General features: G+C 30.3%; 3 protein-coding genes across 7 annotated transcripts; 2 read left to right on the top strand and 1 right to left on the bottom strand.

Annotated features, from left to right (window-relative positions):
* Nucleotides 1-1,851: 1,851 nt before the first annotated feature.
* LOC123906901 (axial regulator YABBY 4) lies at nt 1,852-4,906 on the top strand. The gene is made up of 7 exons (XM_045956919.1): nt 1,852-2,175; nt 2,270-2,404; nt 2,519-2,645; nt 2,874-2,922; nt 3,008-3,083; nt 3,258-3,362; nt 4,462-4,906. The coding sequence occupies exons 1-7, from the start codon at nt 2,095-2,097 to the stop codon at nt 4,537-4,539; spliced, it is 651 nt and encodes a 216-aa protein (XP_045812875.1). The 5' UTR covers nt 1,852-2,094; the 3' UTR covers nt 4,540-4,906.
* Nucleotides 4,907-10,097: 5,191 nt separating this feature from the next.
* On the bottom strand, nt 10,098-12,178 carry LOC123906902 (DNA-directed RNA polymerase subunit 10-like protein). Its single transcript, XM_045956920.1, has 4 exons — nt 12,060-12,178; nt 11,856-11,914; nt 10,550-10,644; nt 10,098-10,451 (listed from the first exon to the last, which is right to left on the bottom strand). Exons 1-4 carry the CDS (start codon nt 12,093-12,095, stop codon nt 10,426-10,428), a joined length of 216 nt encoding a protein of 71 aa, XP_045812876.1. The 5' UTR covers nt 12,096-12,178; the 3' UTR covers nt 10,098-10,425.
* A 987-nt stretch (nt 12,179-13,165) lies between these two features.
* On the top strand, nt 13,166-17,133 carry LOC123908310 (probable BOI-related E3 ubiquitin-protein ligase 2). Of its 5 annotated transcripts, none has more exons than XM_045958916.1 (6): nt 13,185-13,478; nt 13,611-13,675; nt 13,848-14,018; nt 14,604-14,965; nt 15,331-15,759; nt 16,448-17,133. In XM_045958916.1, the coding sequence occupies exons 3-6, from the start codon at nt 13,910-13,912 to the stop codon at nt 16,568-16,570; spliced, it is 1,023 nt and encodes a 340-aa protein (XP_045814872.1). In that variant the 5' UTR covers nt 13,185-13,478; nt 13,611-13,675; nt 13,848-13,909; the 3' UTR covers nt 16,571-17,133. The 5 variants fall into 5 exon arrangements, with proteins under 5 accessions (XP_045814870.1, XP_045814872.1, XP_045814873.1 ...); XM_045958917.1 differs by lacking the exon at nt 16,448-17,133 and adding an exon at nt 16,268-16,441 and having other exon boundaries at nt 13,187-13,478; XM_045958915.1 differs by lacking the exon at nt 16,448-17,133 and adding an exon at nt 16,268-16,409 and having other exon boundaries at nt 13,188-13,478; nt 15,331-15,897.
* Nucleotides 17,134-19,260: the final 2,127 nt, after the last annotated feature.

Consider the following 19,260-nt stretch of genomic DNA (forward strand, 5'->3'; position numbering starts at 1 on the left):
GTTGCAAATGTTAGTTGTTTGCATTAAAGAAGCAAGCATTTTCATATTAAACCCCACCCACTTTAATGCAATGACCTCATGGAACAAAATCTAATCCATTTTAAGATATGATAAGCTAAACCTCTTTGCCAATCTTCTCATAACACAATTTTCTTCATCTTAGCACTTTCTAAGGACATTGATACTATATGCATGAGGTGTTATTTTTTTTTTTAGTAATTTAGAATTGAAATATAATATTATATATAATCATATTCTCTAACATAACGCGTTAAATCTAAAAAGAGAGTTTAATCGCATTAGTCTATTAGTTTATTTAAACATAAGTCTGATTATTTATTTAAATACGTTGATATGAAACATTATTTTAAATAGGTTAATAGTCCTTATCACACTTTCAAATGAAGTAGACCACCTCATGCGACATTAGTGCTGCGAGGTGATTTTGTGTGTGTAGAAAGATGAGAGAAACAAATATAGAAAAGGTGATCTACAAGGAGAAAAAATGATCATGAGAGAGGACAGGAGAAAAAATGCAGTAGAGGAACCGCATCCACTCTTAAAAAGTCATACCCAGACCAAAAAAATAAACCTATAACAAACTATAAATCAGACGTAAACCTTTTATATTTTTACGGACCAGAGACTTATTAATTGCAAAACCTAACTCGATTCAACCTATCCTCGCCTTATTTATATTTAATCTTGGTGGACATTTTGTTGAATGAATACTGACCCTCCAAAATCTAACTCATGTGCAATCAATCACATGGGATCGAGTTAAGGAAACAACAGAAAAAAGGTTTTGAATGAAATGGATAATACATGGTTAGTACATAATCCTATAACTCAAATCTGAAACAAAAATAGATGAGAAGTGACACATGCCAAAGAGAGCACAGAAAGTGGGGAGGATACTTTATTTCATTGGTCAATTTGTTTTGCTGTCTTGCATGAAAGACAAATCCTAATAAGATGCCTCTTTAATTAACTTCTCTATATGCATGCCCTTGTGGAAACTTTCACTTCTTTCTGCACTTTCATTTTCATCTAGGACAGAGAGAAGGCTTGGAGAGTTATAAGTGTCAATAAAAGAGAAAACAACACATGAAACAAACAAGTACTTTAACTCATTCTGCAAAGTACCATAGAACTTTGAGCCACTGCAACCAATGGAAAGTTTGCCCGTTATTATAATCTTCAAGGTGAAATTATCATAAACTCTATTCTAAAGGGTGTGATTGTAATTGTACGGATCCAGAGTGCATTCAAAGACCATGATTGCATGCAGTCAACAAGATTCGGAACGTCTAATTGAAATCAGACGATTTAGATTTAAAGTCAGAAACTTTACTATTTTGCAAAATTTAAAACTATATCAAGATCTATGCCATTTAATTTTGATCAGACGGCTAGCATCTTCTGACTGCAACGTAACTGAATGGTTGATGACTACATAAGATCCAATTCCTAATTGTACTCCTAATATTTGTTAACATTGATTAGATAAGGTCTGAAAATATGTTTATAAGTAACGAAGATTTATCACTTGTAAGTCATTTTGGTCGGGGTTGTGCAGGTCCAAACCGAAATTCTACTATGGTATTAGAGTCTGTCTAAAATTTGTTAGGTCATTTATTATCAGGTCACCGTTATCGGACCACTCGAGCCATACTCCAAATGTCCAGCTTTAGATGTGAAAGTTAAGAGTCTCACATTTGATGAGATAAATATTATAGAAAGTGTTTATAAGTGGTGCATACAGCATAATCTTCACGTTATAAGCCGGTTTGTAGGAGTTAAATTAGGCTTGAAAAAAAATAAAAAATTCAAATTCACCAATTTTTTTTAATATCAAATACACCACTTGTTTAGCTTCAGTGTTGGAGTGGTTTCCAGCAAAGAAAATCACAATTATATCTCAAAATCATTAAAGTGAGATGATGATTGATTGATTATGTGTCCAACTTCAACTATAAATGCTTCATTGTGTCAAAAGAGTTACATTACATCTTCATATATCTTATACCTCTTCTTTCTCTTCCCTTTTCACACACAAACACTCATCACTCATCTCCACATTCAAAAAATCTCATGTCAACACTAAACCATCTCTTTGATCTTCCAGAACAAATATGTTATGTACAATGTGGATTCTGTAACACCATTTTAATGGTAATTAATGAGTTCTAAACTTCACTTAATCTTAATCTCATATCATTTAGATTATGTAACACCATTTTTGTTCTGTTTCAAATTAATTCAACAGGTAAGTGTTCCATGCAACAGTTTATCAATGGTTGTGACAGTAAGATGTGGTCACTGCACAAGTCTCTTATCAGTTAATATGATGAAAGCTTCTTTTGTCCCTTTTCACCTTTTAGCATCTCTTACTCATCTTGAGGTAATATTTCAAATACTTTGTGATTATTTTCTTTAATATGAAATATTTATGTATTTATATATACTATATATTAATTTTAGTAACATATTTGTGACATGTTTTCAATTTTTGTAGCAAAAAGAAAGTAGTAGTCCAGATGAAGATGCAAACAAGGGTTTGAACAATAATAGTTCATCCATGATGACTTATTCGGATTGTGAGGAAGATGATGTAATTCCAATCACCAATGTCGTCAATAAACGTATGTATCCTTTTTAATTTAATTAATTAAAAGATAATTACTTACTAAATTTAGTATAACAATAAAAAAATTATTTATTAGGCCATAAGGTGTCTGCTCAGTGATAAAAGTTCGTATAATTTTATAAGAGATTAAATCTCTTCATAAACAGTTGTAAAATGATTATTTGTAACACGTTAATTAATGATTTCAATATTTATTTGATGAGTGAATCATTGTTCTATGCAGCACCAGAGAAGAGACAAAGAACACCATCAGCTTATAACCGGTTCATCAAGTAATGTTACACTAAACAAAGTTACACTTTTATATAGACTTAGAAATTTTGAATTCTAATATTGTGAGTAATATTTTTAATGCAGAGAAGAGATTAAAAGGCTTAAGGCTCAACACCCTGACATGGCTCACAAGGAAGCTTTTAGTACAGCTGCAAAAAATGTAAGGCCTAATTTTCTTTTCATAATCATAATCATGTGATTTTAAATTGCGGTTCTGATACTGTTGCAGTTTTGCAGAGACCTCTAAAACTGTTATATTATGGAACGCAATTTAGAAAATTTTCTAAGACATGTGAATTAATCATAATTTTGATTTTTTTCCCCCTCATTTTAGTGGGCCAATTGCCCCCCAATTCAGTTTCAAGGAGATGAAGAGAGCTGTAACCAGACAGATCAACTAGTGGATCTTGACTCCCAAGTGGACCCTCATGATGCTGAGGTAAAAAAAAAAACTTAAAATTTTGATTTTATAACTTGTTTTCTTTATAATTGAAATTTTAAAAGAAAATTGGAAAAAAACTAATATTATTATTTTAGCTTATTAAAACTTGTTATAAGTAGTAGGAGGAGATTCTTTGGTTTGACACTGTGTACATTTATAGTATTAATAGTTCCTTTCTTTATATCACATGGTGGTGAATAGTAAAGGTAGAGTTCATGCATTCAATGGCAAAGACTTTAAATCATCATGTTGTTGGTTTCCAACCAGCATGACATTGATCCACTTATTTAGAAATTTATTGTAGATTCTCATATATTATAGTATTCTATTATTGATTGCCATTTGACATTATATTTTCAAAAGATTATACTTTTAAGTTTAGGAGAATTCACATTCACATCTCCTATGGTACACTTAAATAGCACACATCCTTTTTTTTTTTTTGCACACCATTCTTATGTTAATTAGTTAAGGAAATTACATAGTTTTTTTTTTATTTTTATTTAGACATGGCACATATATTATCTCTTTTTTATTGCGAATGTGAAATTTTAGTAAAATATCACCATAAAGCAGAAATTTCATATTATAACTTCAGAAATTTAACGTTCAATACATTAGAACACAATATTTGAATTGCCAACGCAATATATATTTTTTAGTATTCTAAGGCCCAAAATGACATAAACTATAAACGAGCTTTTAGTTCACCACGTGGTAGGGATATGTGGCCGTGCAAGCAAACAAACCGATAATGCATTTGTAATTTAACGGAGGTTAACGTCTATTACAAAATAGAAGAGATGTATGTGTTATTAAAGCTTTGAGTGCAATTTTCTCCAAAGGTTAACATTTAGATAATTGAAATATAAACTAGTATCATTAGCCGACCAATCTCAAATCAATGATCAATATCAACTAATGCATGTAACGATGTGTTTTATTTACCGCGGTGGATCCATGTCCATCACTTTCATGAAATGTCATTTATATTTGCTATAAAGCCAACTTTTTCATTGGCTATATATATACATGTAGATGTACTTGACTATTGTAATGACTGCACCATGATGACTTCATATGTGAAAATTTTCAGGTGAATGAAGAAGAACATGGATTCCGTGGAAGAAAGGTACCAAGAAATTCCATCTTGGAAAGGACACCATTTGAGTGAATTAATAATATATGCTGATCATGAGAGCATATATGACAAGGAAAAAAGCTGCTATTTTTGTGTTTAACATTAAAGATGCATATGCATCTAATGAAGTCATTTTCCTTCCGAAAGAAAAAAGAAAAAGATGCTCTTGGTAATGAACAATGAATTAAGAAGTAGGTTCAAGAGATGACAATTTGTGACACTTTAGAATTTCTTAAATAATTGACAGTTTTATCTCACAACTTTTTTATATATGTATTCAATTAGCAATATTTATGATGGTGAGAATGTTTTGTTTCTCTGTTCAATTAGTAGGCTGGTCAAAGAAATCACTACAGTCAACAAATATGGAATTTAAATAAAAAAAAAAAAATTTCCTATTTAGAATTTTAGATTATAAAGCCTATGTTTTTAAAGGGTTTTAGTAACATTTAGAGTATCCTTAGTAACATTAAAAAAATATTACCCTTTTAGTAGCTAATTCCTAGCAAATAAGTTTACCTACAAGTTATGCATGGGTTGAGCGACAAATTGGCTGTGAAATATTTTCCTAGCTAACTATAGTTAACCTTCAATTAAGAACACAGTAAGGTGTTGCAGGAAGCTTTGAAGTAAGACTTAAACATAAGTATGACATATAAGCATTTGCTAAGATTTTCTATCATGGTAGTGTAAACTTTGCTCTTAGAAAGTTAATTATATATTTTTCCAGTGTTGCTTGAAAAATGTTACTAAAGGGTAAATCTATAGTAGTGATTTTACAGAAGATGGAAGAAGCACCATATTATAATGATCTAGAATTTACTTATCACCAAAGAACATACCTATAATAAATGAATCACAACCCTTCCATTCTTTCAACAACAAGTTCATGAGGTGGTAACTATACGTCTATACTTTTCACAAGAAGGATGTTACTGAGAAATAATTCAAAGGGACGGGGACGGATCCACAAGCTTATCACACTGGGGCCGAAAAATAGTAAAATAATAAAAATAAATGTAGATTTTTCTGTTACACTATCCATGTAATATTTTATTTATGTTATCGTGTTATATTTACGAAGTTCTTGTTTAATAGTGACTGATGACTAATCGCCTCCAGGAAATATGTGGGGCACAAAAAATGAGTTATTCCCCTCAAACGAATTTTGTTCATACACAAGAGCCAAATATCAAACTTTTGACCACTTACTTAAGAGACCCAAAACTTTAACCACTTAAAACAACTATTTTTTTGTTAATTAAAAGGCTATATTTTTACTAATTCAACATTTATAATTGTTCGAGAATATAAATATTTTTACACCATAAATACATATCAATTAAATTCTTATTTATATAATGTAAATGATAAATAATAGATATAATATACCAATCGTATATGATATATTATGTATATGTATGTATGTAAATGAGGAGGAGGGGGGTTTTGGCCACTGCTTGCCCCCCTCCAGGTCCGTCCCTCCAAAGGGATATCCCTCTTTCAAATTTAGCTGCATAAGTAAATAAGTAATGCGTGTTTGCATGTCAAGATTCAAACATTTCTATCTCACCTTTCTTGGAATAGAAGACGCTTATAAGTGAGCGTTCAAATGCAATTTAAGGGGAGTATTTCATGCTACTGGATTTAGGCGTTACATAGAATATTTCAATCAATTATGCCACAACAAAAACGCTATAACAATATCCATAACATTTGAGATTCAACTTCTTATTAATTCAAAACTGTTACAAGACTTTCTAATATTGCAAATAGAAAAGAGTCCACAACACTGGGATGTTTAAGAATCATAAGATCATAGAATCATAAGGAAGGGACAATGTTCAATTAATTTTCCACAAAAAAGTGTTCAATTTGATCCACGATAAAAGGTTTTAGATCAATCTAGAGATGGACCAACAACACTTTACTTTTGAAATAATTATGAAGTGATTGCTTCATTTCATTTATGATGAATGTCCTTTTACATGTACATGGTTGAAGCATTTTATCAAACAGAAAATAAGCATTGTCTCATGAATCACAACAATAGCAAAATCAAAACAACACAATACAAATAAATCACTTCAATTCAATCATGTGTTGATGATTCATCCAGTTGAAGTACTGAACTGTTTAGAAGAAGAGCCACAAACTTAATTCATTATTAACAACAAATTAACAAATATAACAGCATTAATTAGTTTTATTGACAAAAATAAGAGTAATTGACAAATGGTATAACGTTAAAATATCAAAACAGTTAAATAGTAATGCTAATTTTTTTTTGTACATAACATATTCATTTTTTGATTTTTTTTTACATAATATATTAAAAAATTTGTACATAATAATATATTTTAATTGCTTTGAAATGATTATTACAATAAATATTTATACACAAGTGACAGAGACACATATCTAATTGGCCAAACATCGTGACCTACAAAATCTATTTGTGATTGTTGTTGGATAATCAAGTATTGCTAAGTTAGAGATCAAACTTGGATATCTTGATTGAGAATTTAATTTTTGAACTTAGGTTTGTTTGTTTTAGCTTTTCTTAAAAATAATTTTTATAGTTTATTGTTTTTGCCTTAAAAGTTTTTTTATAAAAGTTTCAAATGAAAAATTGATTTAAATAGTTTCTCGTAAAATGTTGTTTTAAGTATTTAATTATTCTGTTACAAATTATTTTGGATCATAAATTTTCAAAAGAAGCTATTTTTATTTTTCTTCCTATCACACAAATAAAAAAACTATTTCAAATAGTTTTTCATAAAAAATCATTTTTTAGAGATAGTCTTTTTAAATAATTGTGATTTTTATTAAGTTCAATTCTCTAACATGAATATTTAAGTTATTGAATGTCAAAATCACCCTTTTAATTTATAAAAAGATGAATTTGAAATAGTTTTTACAAATTTATCCTAAATATTAATTTTATCCTAAATATTAATTTTATAAATTTACAAAGAAAAAAAATCACTTTTTTTAAAACTAAAACAAACGCACCCTTAATCTAAAATTGAGAAATTCATATTAAATTTAGAAATTTAAAAGTTGTAAAGTTTAATTAAAGAGAGGTTCAAACACAAATAACATATATAAATATCATGACGTTTAAAATCAAAAATAAATAATACATAATTGATTTTCTCTTTCTCATATGTTAAATATGCCTCAACCAACTCATGACACCACTATTATATTGTGAAGTTTAAAAATTTTAAAATAAATTTGAATATTAACAAATCATATACAATTGAGTTACCATCAAGCATCGAATGTGACTCTATAAGTCATTCATAATAATCACAAAAACAATTCCCAATCAACTACTACATGTATAATACCGCCAATATATTTTTAAAAGAATTCATTCTCAGTAATTGTTCATGTACCAAACAACTCTTTGAGCCATGTATATGTAATAAATATATATGTTAGAAATAGAAAATAATCGTAAATTATAACCGTATTATCCTTCCATCTTATTTATAGAATTCTTTTTCACTTTTTTTGTTCTTAATATAAGGTACCGTTTGGCCTAACTTTTTCCCTCTTATTTTTCCTTAGGAGTAAGAAGCTAGGCCAAACAACAATTTGTAAAGGTTCTAGTAAAAAAAACAGCTTCTATGTTTTAAGATAATATATTTTCAAACATATCTTTTAACTCTAGTATAATAAATAAAATACAACTTTTAATCTTTTTTTTATAAAAAAATAGTAAGATTTACCAAACAACTTTAATTTTAATTTTAAAGCTATTATTTTTAGCTTAATGGTTAAAATAGCTTCTACACCTAAAAAAAACTGGGTCAAACGGTACTTAAGACAAAATAAAAATAAGTAATAAGAATCTCTAACTATTTTACGTAAATTTGTGTTCACCCAAATATATATATATATATATATATATATATATATATATATATATATATATATATATATATATATATATATATATATATATATATATATATATATATATATATATATATATATATATATATAAACGTATTATTAAATTAACTTGGTGCCCCTGGGTGGTCGCCCATCTGGACTGTACTCAGAGTCACCACTACTTAGGCAAAACACTTGATAATGCGGATGATCCTAAACGGTCAAATATGTGTTTCTCGTTTTGAACGAGAATGAAAATTACAAATATCACATAGTTCACGGCAATGAGAGATATAAAGTTAACATAATATTTTGCGTGTTTGACTAAAATAAATATATCAACAGGTTTTCGGTTACGAGCCGATCTCTTTGGTGAGAGGATTGCCACCCAACATTTCAATCAAGTCTTAACGGTAAAAAAATCCTCAAGACACACACAACTCAAGATATGAATGAGCGAACAATAACCCCAATTATTTTAAGTTAAATATCGTAGTTCATGAAATCAAAAGCAATCTGGTTTGGAAGGTCAAACCCAAATTGTCTTGCAACAAAATGTGATTTATTAACACAATATCCTCTTCAAAATGACCTTTGTTGTTTTGTTTTCCTGTGACCACCAACTTTTTGATATTAAAAACGAGTTGTATTTAAATATCAGCATGAATGAGATAACCTTTAAAATATGTGTTGTATTTAAATTCAAATATGTAACAATCTCTTATATAGATTATCTATCTCAACCAACTAATCAATACTATTCATAGTAAATATATATCTCCAACGGTTGAAATATGTCTACTATTCAATAGGAACATGCTTGAAAAAATTATTAAAAAATTTAAAAGTTTAATAATAATTAAATAATTTTGAAAATCTGAAAAATAGCAGAGACTAAAACTTTTTATAAAGATTGGCACATGCCACCTTTTTTTTTTACGGGACCAAAAACAAAATTTGAAGAGATAAAAAAAACATATTTAAAGCATTTTTATAAGGGTTTTTATAATAGTGGGGGAAATAATGCTTGAAATAACATTTATTTTTACAATTATAAATGTAATTATTGTGCTATAAAGTCTAGATTCATCAATTTTACAATGAATCGAAAAAATAAAGTATTTCTTATATATAGGACCAGAAGAAGTATTTCGGAAAACTTGTTTTAATTGTCCCGGCACATATAATTAACAGTACTAATCTGTTTAGACAACTTGATTTCTATTATGCCACAGGTAACATAATAAAGTTGCTACCTACCCTGCCACTCCTCTAAACCTTTTGTTTTTTATTTTATAGGTTTTAGTCAAAAATAAAATAAAATTTATAGGTGTTGCATTATTTATTTTTATTTTCATCATTGTCAAAAGAAATTGTATAGGTGAACAAACAATCATTCAACAATTTATTTCAAACAATCACTCACCAATTTATTTCAATCTCATATCATTTGTACACTTAATTTCTGACAGGGTGTGGTGAACGGACGAGAATTGAAGACAATTTCACAGAAAAATTTACACTTCGGGTTTCTTGCATGAGCAAAAGAAGCATGCCAAGATAGTTGTGCAAATCTTATCTTACTTCTAAATATTAAGAAATCCTGATTATGGTAGCTCATTGGCAGTCACAGCATTGTTGAAACAAAGCACAAAACAGGGGGAGTTGATGCCGGTAATCGAAAATTCAACCCACAAGCAACTTACTTAGCAATTAATTGATATTGTTATGGTTAGTCAGAACACTAATCAGCAGTAGTAACCCAATTCCAGATGTTCTACAATAACTACCAAAACACAGATTTATATCACATTCTAAAATTTAAAAGTAGTTAGCATAAGCTGCACCTTACAGTAGCCTCTCAACAGCCACAACTGATCCAGAACACAAAATAAAACTGCTTGTTACAACACAATTTATAGATGGAAAAGGACAAAAAAAAAATTGACTTATGGCCATAGGACTTGCGGTGCAACTGACATATCTTGGTCCTCTGTAGTTCCTTACGAATCCTCAATTGGCATCATGCTTTTCCAGAGCTGTATTCAAATGAATGTATGATATTACAAACCCAATTATTTCAGAAAATTGACACACACACACACACACACAGAATAATATAGGGACCAGAAATTACAATTGTAATTCAGTAGCTTCTCAATAAGGTCAACATGGGTCATAAGCATGCGCCTACAGCAGTAACGAACGAGCCCCAAAGCATCCAGAGCATCACTGCAATCCATCCACCATTATGTCAATATGACAGTTTTTAAACTAAGATTTGCCACGAGATATAAACATTAAAATGCTGTCAACACATCTAGTATCTAAATAATGATACCTAATATCCCCCTTAATAAGGGTTTGGGGCAGATCAACATCATGATCGCTTTTTAAATTGTTGTGCCAAATACAAACAAATTATTAATTTATAACCATTGTTCAATCCTAAAAATACTGCAATAAGCATAGTCTAGTAGTCTACATCAAGTTGTTTCTACTGCCCAACAAGTTTTTATCTGTGTGGTTGAGTTCACAATTTGAAAATATTGAAAAGGTAATAACAAGTGTGAACTCCACCATTTGAGCATTCCATTTTACACCGGCAATTGAAACTATGACTCAAGATCACTGAATTTACAAAACATAAAACAGACATTTGTTTACCCTCAGCCTTTGAACAAGTTATAAAACTTGAATTTACAAGTTACTGTTATGCTCATCTGCAACATCCATTACATAGGAGTGCAATTTTAAGAAAAACATCAATTGATTATGTTTTTATACCAACAGCAATGAAACAGTAGAGACCACTCATAATACTACTACAAGAGGAAATTAGATACAAAGTTGAGTTCATAGCCAAAGCATGCCAGAGACAAAACAATGGAACCCAAAAAAAATTGTGAAACTAAGGATTTGTTTGGATTGGCTTATTTGAGCTCATCTACTGGCATAAGAACTGGCGAGAGACTTTTTGGGAGAGTTAATGAAAATGACATATCTATAAGCTGTTTTCAGCTTATTTCCATAAGCTTTCCGATATGGCTTATGTAAACAGTTTATAGCTTATATTAAAACAGTTTGACTTTATTTTCTTTTATTTAAGAAATAGCTTTACATAAAGACTTAAAATGATAAATGGTTATGATATAAGTACTTTTTTTTTTTCGGTTTACAATGAGCTGGGATCGAACCCAGGACCTATAACATACTACCCAAACCCCTCACCACTAGACCAAACCTAGTGGCTTATATAAGCACTTAATTGAGCTGTGAATCCAAACAGGGCCTAAGTCTTTAATGAACAATTTCACAAGCAACACATTCACAAACAGAAACCACAGAAAAAACCCATTCAGTTTTTCTGTCACTACAAATACCCTATTCAGCTATATAAACAAGAAAAAAAAATAGGAAAAGAAAGGGATTATTGTACTGACCCTTCAGTGTAATCAGCTTGCAGAAAGTCAAGATAGGAATCCCATTTGTTTCCAATGACCTAATTTGACGAAACCAAACAATTTTAGCATGAATTAACCATAAACCCTAAATTTAACATTGTTAAAAAGTTCCAAATTTTGTAACTACAATCCACGATATGCAACTGAAAGAAGAAGGAATAGAGTAATGGGAAGCGTAGAAACCTTTCCACAGGTGAAACAACGAACAGGGATAATCATTTTCTTCTCTGTACTCTCTGCTTTTTCTAGCGCTTTTCTTCTCTGGGCAACGAAGCTTTGAATTGAATGAATGAATGAATATTCAGAATTTTATAATCGAAACTAATTTATACTGTATGATATATCATTAAAAATGGACCGGATTAAAAAAATGTTTATCACGACCTATTGGGCTTCAAAATAAAAAAATTTAAAAATTACTTTTCACACCCTTTAATATTCTCAAAATACACTTGTATGCTATTCAATTAATGAACAGAATTCGCTAAAGTAAAAGTTATTTGAACCGGAGCACCATCCTCTCGCCCTAAATTTTCTTTATAAAAAAATAACAATAAGAGTTTTAAAAATTAAATTAAAGGTATTTGGTAAAATATTGTCAAAAATAAACTTTAATGATTTTTTAGTTTTTTCCTATTAAAGTTTTGAATATAAAATAAATAGCTTTAATTATTGCACCAGAAATAAGAATTTCACATGATAAAATATTTGAAGGTGTTGACTGATATTTATAGAAAAGAAATTATTTTATTATCAAAAAAGAAATTATTTACTACTTTACAAAAAATGCACTAAAACACAATATATTTTTTCTTGTAAAAAAATAATAAATATATTTTTTCATTTGGTTTCACTAGATTAATACACACATTAATCAAGTTACAAAAATAATTTATTTGAAACATCTTGACACAAAATGTGATTATCTTTGTTCCGTAAGGATAATTCAGTTGATAGCTACTAAATATATTATTAGAGAGCCGAATTTTAAACTCAAAATTTTCTATTTCTTCATATTTATAATCTGAGTTTAATTACTAGACTATTGAAAAAATGCGAGTATCTTTCTTGATATATAGATTTAAACTCCAATTTTTGTTAAAAAAACCTTAATTCACATTTTATGAGAGTCTATCATGTTTGTTTTGTTAAACTCAATCCAAGTTGATAAGTTAGAAATTTGTATAGAATGACCATAGAATATGTCTTTTAAGATTATCCAAAGCAAAAATTAGTTAGAACAAACACACAAGAATATAACTCAATAAACACATTTATTATTATGTCATGCATGACAGATGGTAATGCTAATAGCGAAATTCCGGAAAGAGTGGTGTGTCTTCTTCTTCACATTGGAATATCCAATCACCCAACAAACAAAATAAAAATATATTTATTCAATTATTTTGGTCACATACCAAAGTAATGGTTTCAAATTTCAATGTAACATCCACTCCTTTATCTTCCTTCTATTCTATTCTATATTCATCATCATCATCATAATAATTCATCCACCATCTACTCTTCTTCAACCTTCCTTTCTTTCTTTCTAGATAGATCTCTCCCATCCTTTTTTTCATCAACTACCATTTCAATCTCAAGGTATATATATATATATTTCATGGTTTTTTGTTTGGTTTTTGCATCTTTTAATTTTGTAAAATTTTTGTCTTTTTTTATTGTTTTGTTGATTTTCATGGTTTATATTTGATTTGATTGGATTTTGGATTGCAGTTTCCATTTTCCTCTTCTTGTTAAGACTTATATACAATCAATCAATAAAGATTCTGAATATCAAGGTAACTTTTGTTATAATTTTTGTGTTATGACTTATGATATTATTATCTTATAGCATTTAGTTTAAGTTATTGTTTTTTATTTGATTAGATTAAGGATGTTGCAGTATTTGATGTTTGTTTCTTATACATAATTTGGAATTTTATGTTTTTTGTTGATGATTATTATTTGCAGTTTCAATAATACAATTTGAAAGCTTATATAAGTTGAGGCAGACAATTGGGTTTTCTGAGACAATGTTTGGAGGAAACAACAACGGAAACCGCGTTCTTCCTGGTTTCTTAGATGAGACTCAAATTCAGTATCAAAATAACGCAGCAAATCAGTTGCAACTGTTTGGAAATTGTGAGTTTTTTTTCCCCTATAATGTAGTTGTTCATCATGATAAGTTTGATTTGTTGAACTTAGCTTTTGTTAGAGATTTGTTTGATTCAATGTGTTTTATGCTATGCTACTTGCTGTTATACAAATCAGTTTTTTGAATAGGGATGAAAGAGAGTATATTATGCCATGTTTGTCTATCCCGAGTTCGAATCTTGGATGAAACAATTTTTTGTTAGACTTTGATTTCTGCTGGCTGAACTCCGGATTATCAGAGTCTCGTACCCTGCGAACCAGAGGGTTAAGAACTGTTTTATCACGTGTCCTTTGTCATTATTTTAGCATTGATTGTTAAACTCAAGAATGGTGGATTGGTTGGTGATGCCGTATCGTGTCCTAGTACAAACCCGTGTGACGTTTTTTTTATATTTTCTATTGCTAGTTCTGGTATTCAAATTTTCTCTTGTACAATTAGATGTTAATACTTATTTGATCACATTATCATTTTGCACAGTTCCTTAAATTCTATCATTTCCCTTTAATAGTTCTTGTAATTTATCTGTAGTTTTACCTCATCGTCGAGTGCTGAACATGCAATGTATCTTGCAGTACAAGCTGGATGTAGTGTTGGTCCAGTAAACTTTGGAAACGAGCATATCGGTACCATGATTCTGCCTAATAATAACCGAAGCAGGGATTTGGAAGATATCTCAAAGCAGCAAAGGCTTCAAATTTCCTTAAATTACAATGCTCGTCAAGATGAACCTGATCGATCAGCAAGTATTCCAAATCCTAACCATGTGTCAACAGGATTAAGGCTTTCGTACGATGATGATGAGCGTAACTCAACTGTTACTTCTGCCAGTGGCAGCATAACTGCTACACCTTCTATCATGTTGTCTCTTGGCGACAACATCAGAACTGAGCTTGATAGGCAACAAGAAGAGTTGGACCAGTATATTAAATTTCAGGTAATATATCAATATGGATCTTTAGAAGTTATTTACGTAGTACCAATACTTCAGATTGAATGTGTGTCCAATGTTTGACATGTCTCAGTGCTCATCAACACATCTGGTTACATTCAATTATCCAATTTCTCAAATTATTTTCGTGTCGACTTATCAGGTGTCTGTGCTTCATAGCAAGCTATGCTCGACAAATAAGCGCCTTTTGAACAATATATATCCAATGTTTAATGCATTGATGGTTTTGTTTTCTTTTGTTTTATATAGAAACGGATGATATGCTTTGATTATAAACTGTTAATTTTGTATGATTCTTGTTTTGGTTATTTTTCACTTTTCTGAGATTTTACTTCTTCAATTCTTCACAGAAGGAACAGTTATCAAAAGGAGTCAGAGATATGAAGCAAAAACACATGACTTCTCTCGTTACTTCCATTGAGAAAGGTATTGGCAAGAAGCTAAAAGAAAAAGACATGGAGATAGAGAACATGAACCGTAAAAACAAGGAGCTAGCCGAAAGAATAAAGCAAGTCGCTATTGAAGCACAAAACTGGCACTATAGAGCAAAATATAATGAATCGGTTGTAAACGCGTTGAGGAACAACCTTCAGCAGGTAATTTCAAACGGAGTCGAGCAAGGACTAAAAGAAGGGTTTGGAGACAGTGAAGTTGACGATGCTGCCTCATATATAGATCCGAATAACTTCCTGAGCATTCCGAATGCACCTATGAAATCTATTTACAAGAGCTACCAAGGAATGGAGAATCTTTCTTGCAGAGCATGCAAAGCGAAAGAGGTTTGCATGTTGTTGATGCCTTGTAGGCACCTTTGCTTGTGTAAAGATTGTGATGGGTTTATCAATGTTTGTCCTGTATGTCAATTGATAAAAACTGCAAGTGTCGAGGTTTATCTGTCTTAACTAATGGTGATGGTGGTAAGTATTTGAAAAACACAATAATGGAATATACAAAACTGTTTTTCTGTGTGATTATTTGCCAAAGTTCTGCGTGTTCAAGTGAACGTATTTGTCACCAAGAAAATGCATTACATTATATTTTTATCATATTTTTCATGGCGCATTACTTGATTATTCCTTTTATTTATTTACTTAATTTTTGGTAGTGCCTTCAAATCTGATCTATACTTGTAAAAGTGAGCATTAACAAAACCCTTTCTATACATTTCTTGTTTCACCGAAGCTCATTTCTCTGTATATCAATTTCAACTATCCTGAAATATTTGTAAAAAAGTGACGATTTCTCGCCCACCAGCCCATGCTTACTGACTCAGAGAGATTGTTGCAGGGGCTCCCTCGAATGACAAGGTCAAATCCACCAAATTTGATTATTTAATGACACTTGTTGTACATCTTCAACCTCAATTATATTTCCCTTTTGGTTGGTCTGTTCTCACCAACAACCGCGAAGAATGTTTCTGTTGTTGACTTCAGCTATTTTGACCGATACTATACTACATTTTTTCAGCAATATTCCAAGTCGATGCAGAGCAACCTTTGCGCCTCCGATGCCAGAGAAGAGAGACAAGACATTATTAACTTCTGGGGCCGTGGTAAGCAACCGTATCAACCTGAAGTCAATTCTATATAAAAAAAGAAACAAAATAGATTAAGAACTGTCTTATATTATCATCCAACAATGAGTTAAAAACACCAATATCAGAAGTTTGATATGAGAGGGTAAAACTCGTCGGCATAACATGCATCGAGATCCTCCCTGGTTTGGATACTTCTTTCGCATGTTTATATTTCTCTTCTACCGGAAGCGTCCAATACCAGAAAGGATCTCAATCTGCATAATAGCATAATAACGCGAAATGCATTGCCTAGTGCTTCAAGTGGCTCCATAACCCAAACCAAGTTCCACCTTCTACTTGACCCTCAACATTTGAGTCGAAAATCCTATTGGACAGTTTTTTAGTAGGAAGATATCCCTATTTCACCTCGTCTTGAGTCAACGCTGGCTGATCCTCAAAACTTAGCTATTCAGGTAGGAACTCTTGAAGTACATTTTCTTGTGCATTTTTAGGTGAAAGTTCAGAACCAAAAACTTCCTTAGCCTCTTTGTAATTGTGGCAGGAGGAATGGTAGTTAACTAGGACCAAAATCTGCTTGTCCATTTTATTGTTGTGGTGTTTCACTCTTTTATTTGTATGATGACTAGTATACGTACCCGTGCAATGCACGGGGCGACTATAGCTGGTATGATTGAATAATGACATAGCTTATTTAATATAATATTTAGACCTATGTTAAATACCCTAACAAAATCAATAAATATAATTGTTTATATATTTTAAACTTTAACTGAAAACCAAAAAACAACATTAGACAACAATACATAGCATTGTTTAAATCAAAGGTTTAACTTAATAACATAATCAACTACAACACATTAGCCATGATAAGTTTATTTGACATAATACAATTACTGTTGTTGATCCATGACAACAACATTCAAGACTTGAGGTGGATCCTCTAAAGTGAAGCGACATCTTGAGCCAGGTTGTATGTTAGCAACATTTAGAAATGTATTAAAACCTACAGATATGTACCTCTCATGTTGATTTCTTGCGGCCATTCGAATTTCACAATCAACGGAAATATTTGTGTTCTGAAGAACCATACTAATGCGTCGTTGTTGCGGTGTTAAGAAAGCCTTACTTATTATTGTAGGAAAATGCTGAATAGTGGAAACATACAAAATCAAAATACAATTTTACAAAGCTAAGCCATTATAACTTATATCAAGAATATTAAAACACAAATACTATATTCTTACCAAGAATGCTATTTGATCTACATGCTGTTGACTGATGTTTATTTCCCAATACCTTTCGAGTTCAATACCGTCATCTTGAATCAAATTCATCTGGTATACATATCGGAAACATATGATTATTATATGATATTCATAAAAGAAATTGAAAGTGAATATAAATGTTGTATTAAGAAGTTACTATTATTGCAGCTCTGCTACAATGTTGAATCCAATTGACTCACAAAATCTGATAATCATTCTAAAATAAATTGTTGTATTAAGAAGTTTTTATTTCTAACTGAAAATTAATGTACTTAGATTGCAAAGAACATCCCAATATCATATAATCCATGCTAAAGTTCACTCACAATTCTAGCTTCATTTATTTTTATGTGTTTTTGTAGATCTGAAAACACATCCAAAACAGAACCTATGTCTACCAAGATGAATCCAAAACAGCAATATATAAACAATTACTTTGGTCTAAATATTATTTTCACAACAATAGTATAATGATGCTATTTAACATCATAAATTCTAGCTTCATTTATTTTTATGTGTTTTTGTAGATCTGAAAACACATCCAAAAAGTATTAAGCATCATAATACCTCTTCCAATTTATTGACGCAATCTGCTAATGAATTCACATTATAAAATAAATAACTAAAAAATGCAAAATGATAGCGAGTGTATTATGTATATCAGCAAGCAATAACACAACATTGAGCTTCATATTTTAATTAATGTTGCAATGTTTCTATGCAAATAGCTTTGATATATATTATAGAAGTTATGTTATAAAAAGATTAGAATTTGAAGTTCATCATGGGTTTAAGAAGAGCTTCGAAATATAGAAAACATAAGTCACTTACCTTGTCTCAATTCTGCTGCTGGTTGAACTCCCAATATGGCTGACTGCTCCAATTGCTCCTTGTTGCTCCTGTCAACCCTAGCTGCAACTTCACAATCCAAAAATAGCCAAGGAAATTTCGGGTATGGACTCCCTTATTTGGGTAAATTTGGATTGGGCCTATTATTTGTTAGTGGCCCAAAATAAATAGCAGTGGCAAAGGTTGTCATATAAAGTAATTATTGGTACAACAAATACAATAATAATAATAATAATAATAATGATGATTATAATAATAAGATGCCAATGTAAATTAAGCTCTTAATTGTTTGCATCAAAATAAGGCAATCATCCTTAAACATATGCTAAGTCAAAGTAAAACAATTAATCTACTTAAACACATATTAATCCTTACAAATGAAGACTTTAAGTGCAAAACATGTTGAGAATAAAAATCCTGATATTTGTCCCAAAAGTTGCAATAAATAAATTAGACACATGACATTACATTGACCATAAGAGATGGACACTTCCTCATTAGAGAGTCAAAATATAAGTCATTAATTATGTTATAAACCTGCAAGTACATATGGAAATATGTTAGAATAAATATAAATGAATATAAAAAATCATTTATTGGTATGATATGAAAATTAAATTATCATGTAA

The sequence above is a fragment of the Trifolium pratense genome, linkage group LG2 (assembly GCF_020283565.1).
Source record: "Trifolium pratense cultivar HEN17-A07 linkage group LG2, ARS_RC_1.1, whole genome shotgun sequence".
In the NCBI taxonomy this organism is placed as follows: domain Eukaryota; kingdom Viridiplantae; phylum Streptophyta; class Magnoliopsida; order Fabales; family Fabaceae; genus Trifolium; species Trifolium pratense.

What these genes read in the sequence shown, in the direction of transcription:
- LOC123906901 (XM_045956919.1), top strand. Translation starts at nt 2,095, where the DNA reads ATGTCAACACTAAACCATCTCTTTGATCTTCCAGAACAAATATGTTAT. An exon ending in CATCTCTTACTCATCTTGAG is followed by an intron (nt 2,405 to 2,518) that starts GTAATATTTCAA and finishes CAATTTTTGTAG; the next exon opens with CAAAAAGAAAGTAGTAGTCC. An exon ending in CACCAATGTCGTCAATAAAC is followed by an intron (nt 2,646 to 2,873) that starts GTATGTATCCTT and finishes TGTTCTATGCAG; the next exon opens with CACCAGAGAAGAGACAAAGA.
- LOC123908310 (XM_045958914.1), top strand. Translation starts at nt 13,910, where the DNA reads ATGTTTGGAGGAAACAACAACGGAAACCGCGTTCTTCCTGGTTTCTTA. An exon ending in GTTGCAACTGTTTGGAAATT is followed by an intron (nt 14,019 to 14,603) that starts GTGAGTTTTTTT and finishes TGTATCTTGCAG; the next exon opens with TACAAGCTGGATGTAGTGTT. An exon ending in ACCAGTATATTAAATTTCAG is followed by an intron (nt 14,966 to 15,330) that starts GTAATATATCAA and finishes AATTCTTCACAG; the next exon opens with AAGGAACAGTTATCAAAAGG.
- LOC123906902 (XM_045956920.1), bottom strand. Translation starts at nt 12,095, where the DNA reads ATGATTATCCCTGTTCGTTGTTTCACCTGTGGAAAG. An exon ending in CAAGCTGATTACACTGAAGG is followed by an intron (nt 10,645 to 11,855) that starts GTCAGTACAATA and finishes GATGGATTGCAG; the next exon opens with TGATGCTCTGGATGCTTTGG. An exon ending in GAAGCTACTGAATTACAATT is followed by an intron (nt 10,452 to 10,549) that starts GTAATTTCTGGT and finishes ATTTGAATACAG; the next exon opens with CTCTGGAAAAGCATGATGCC.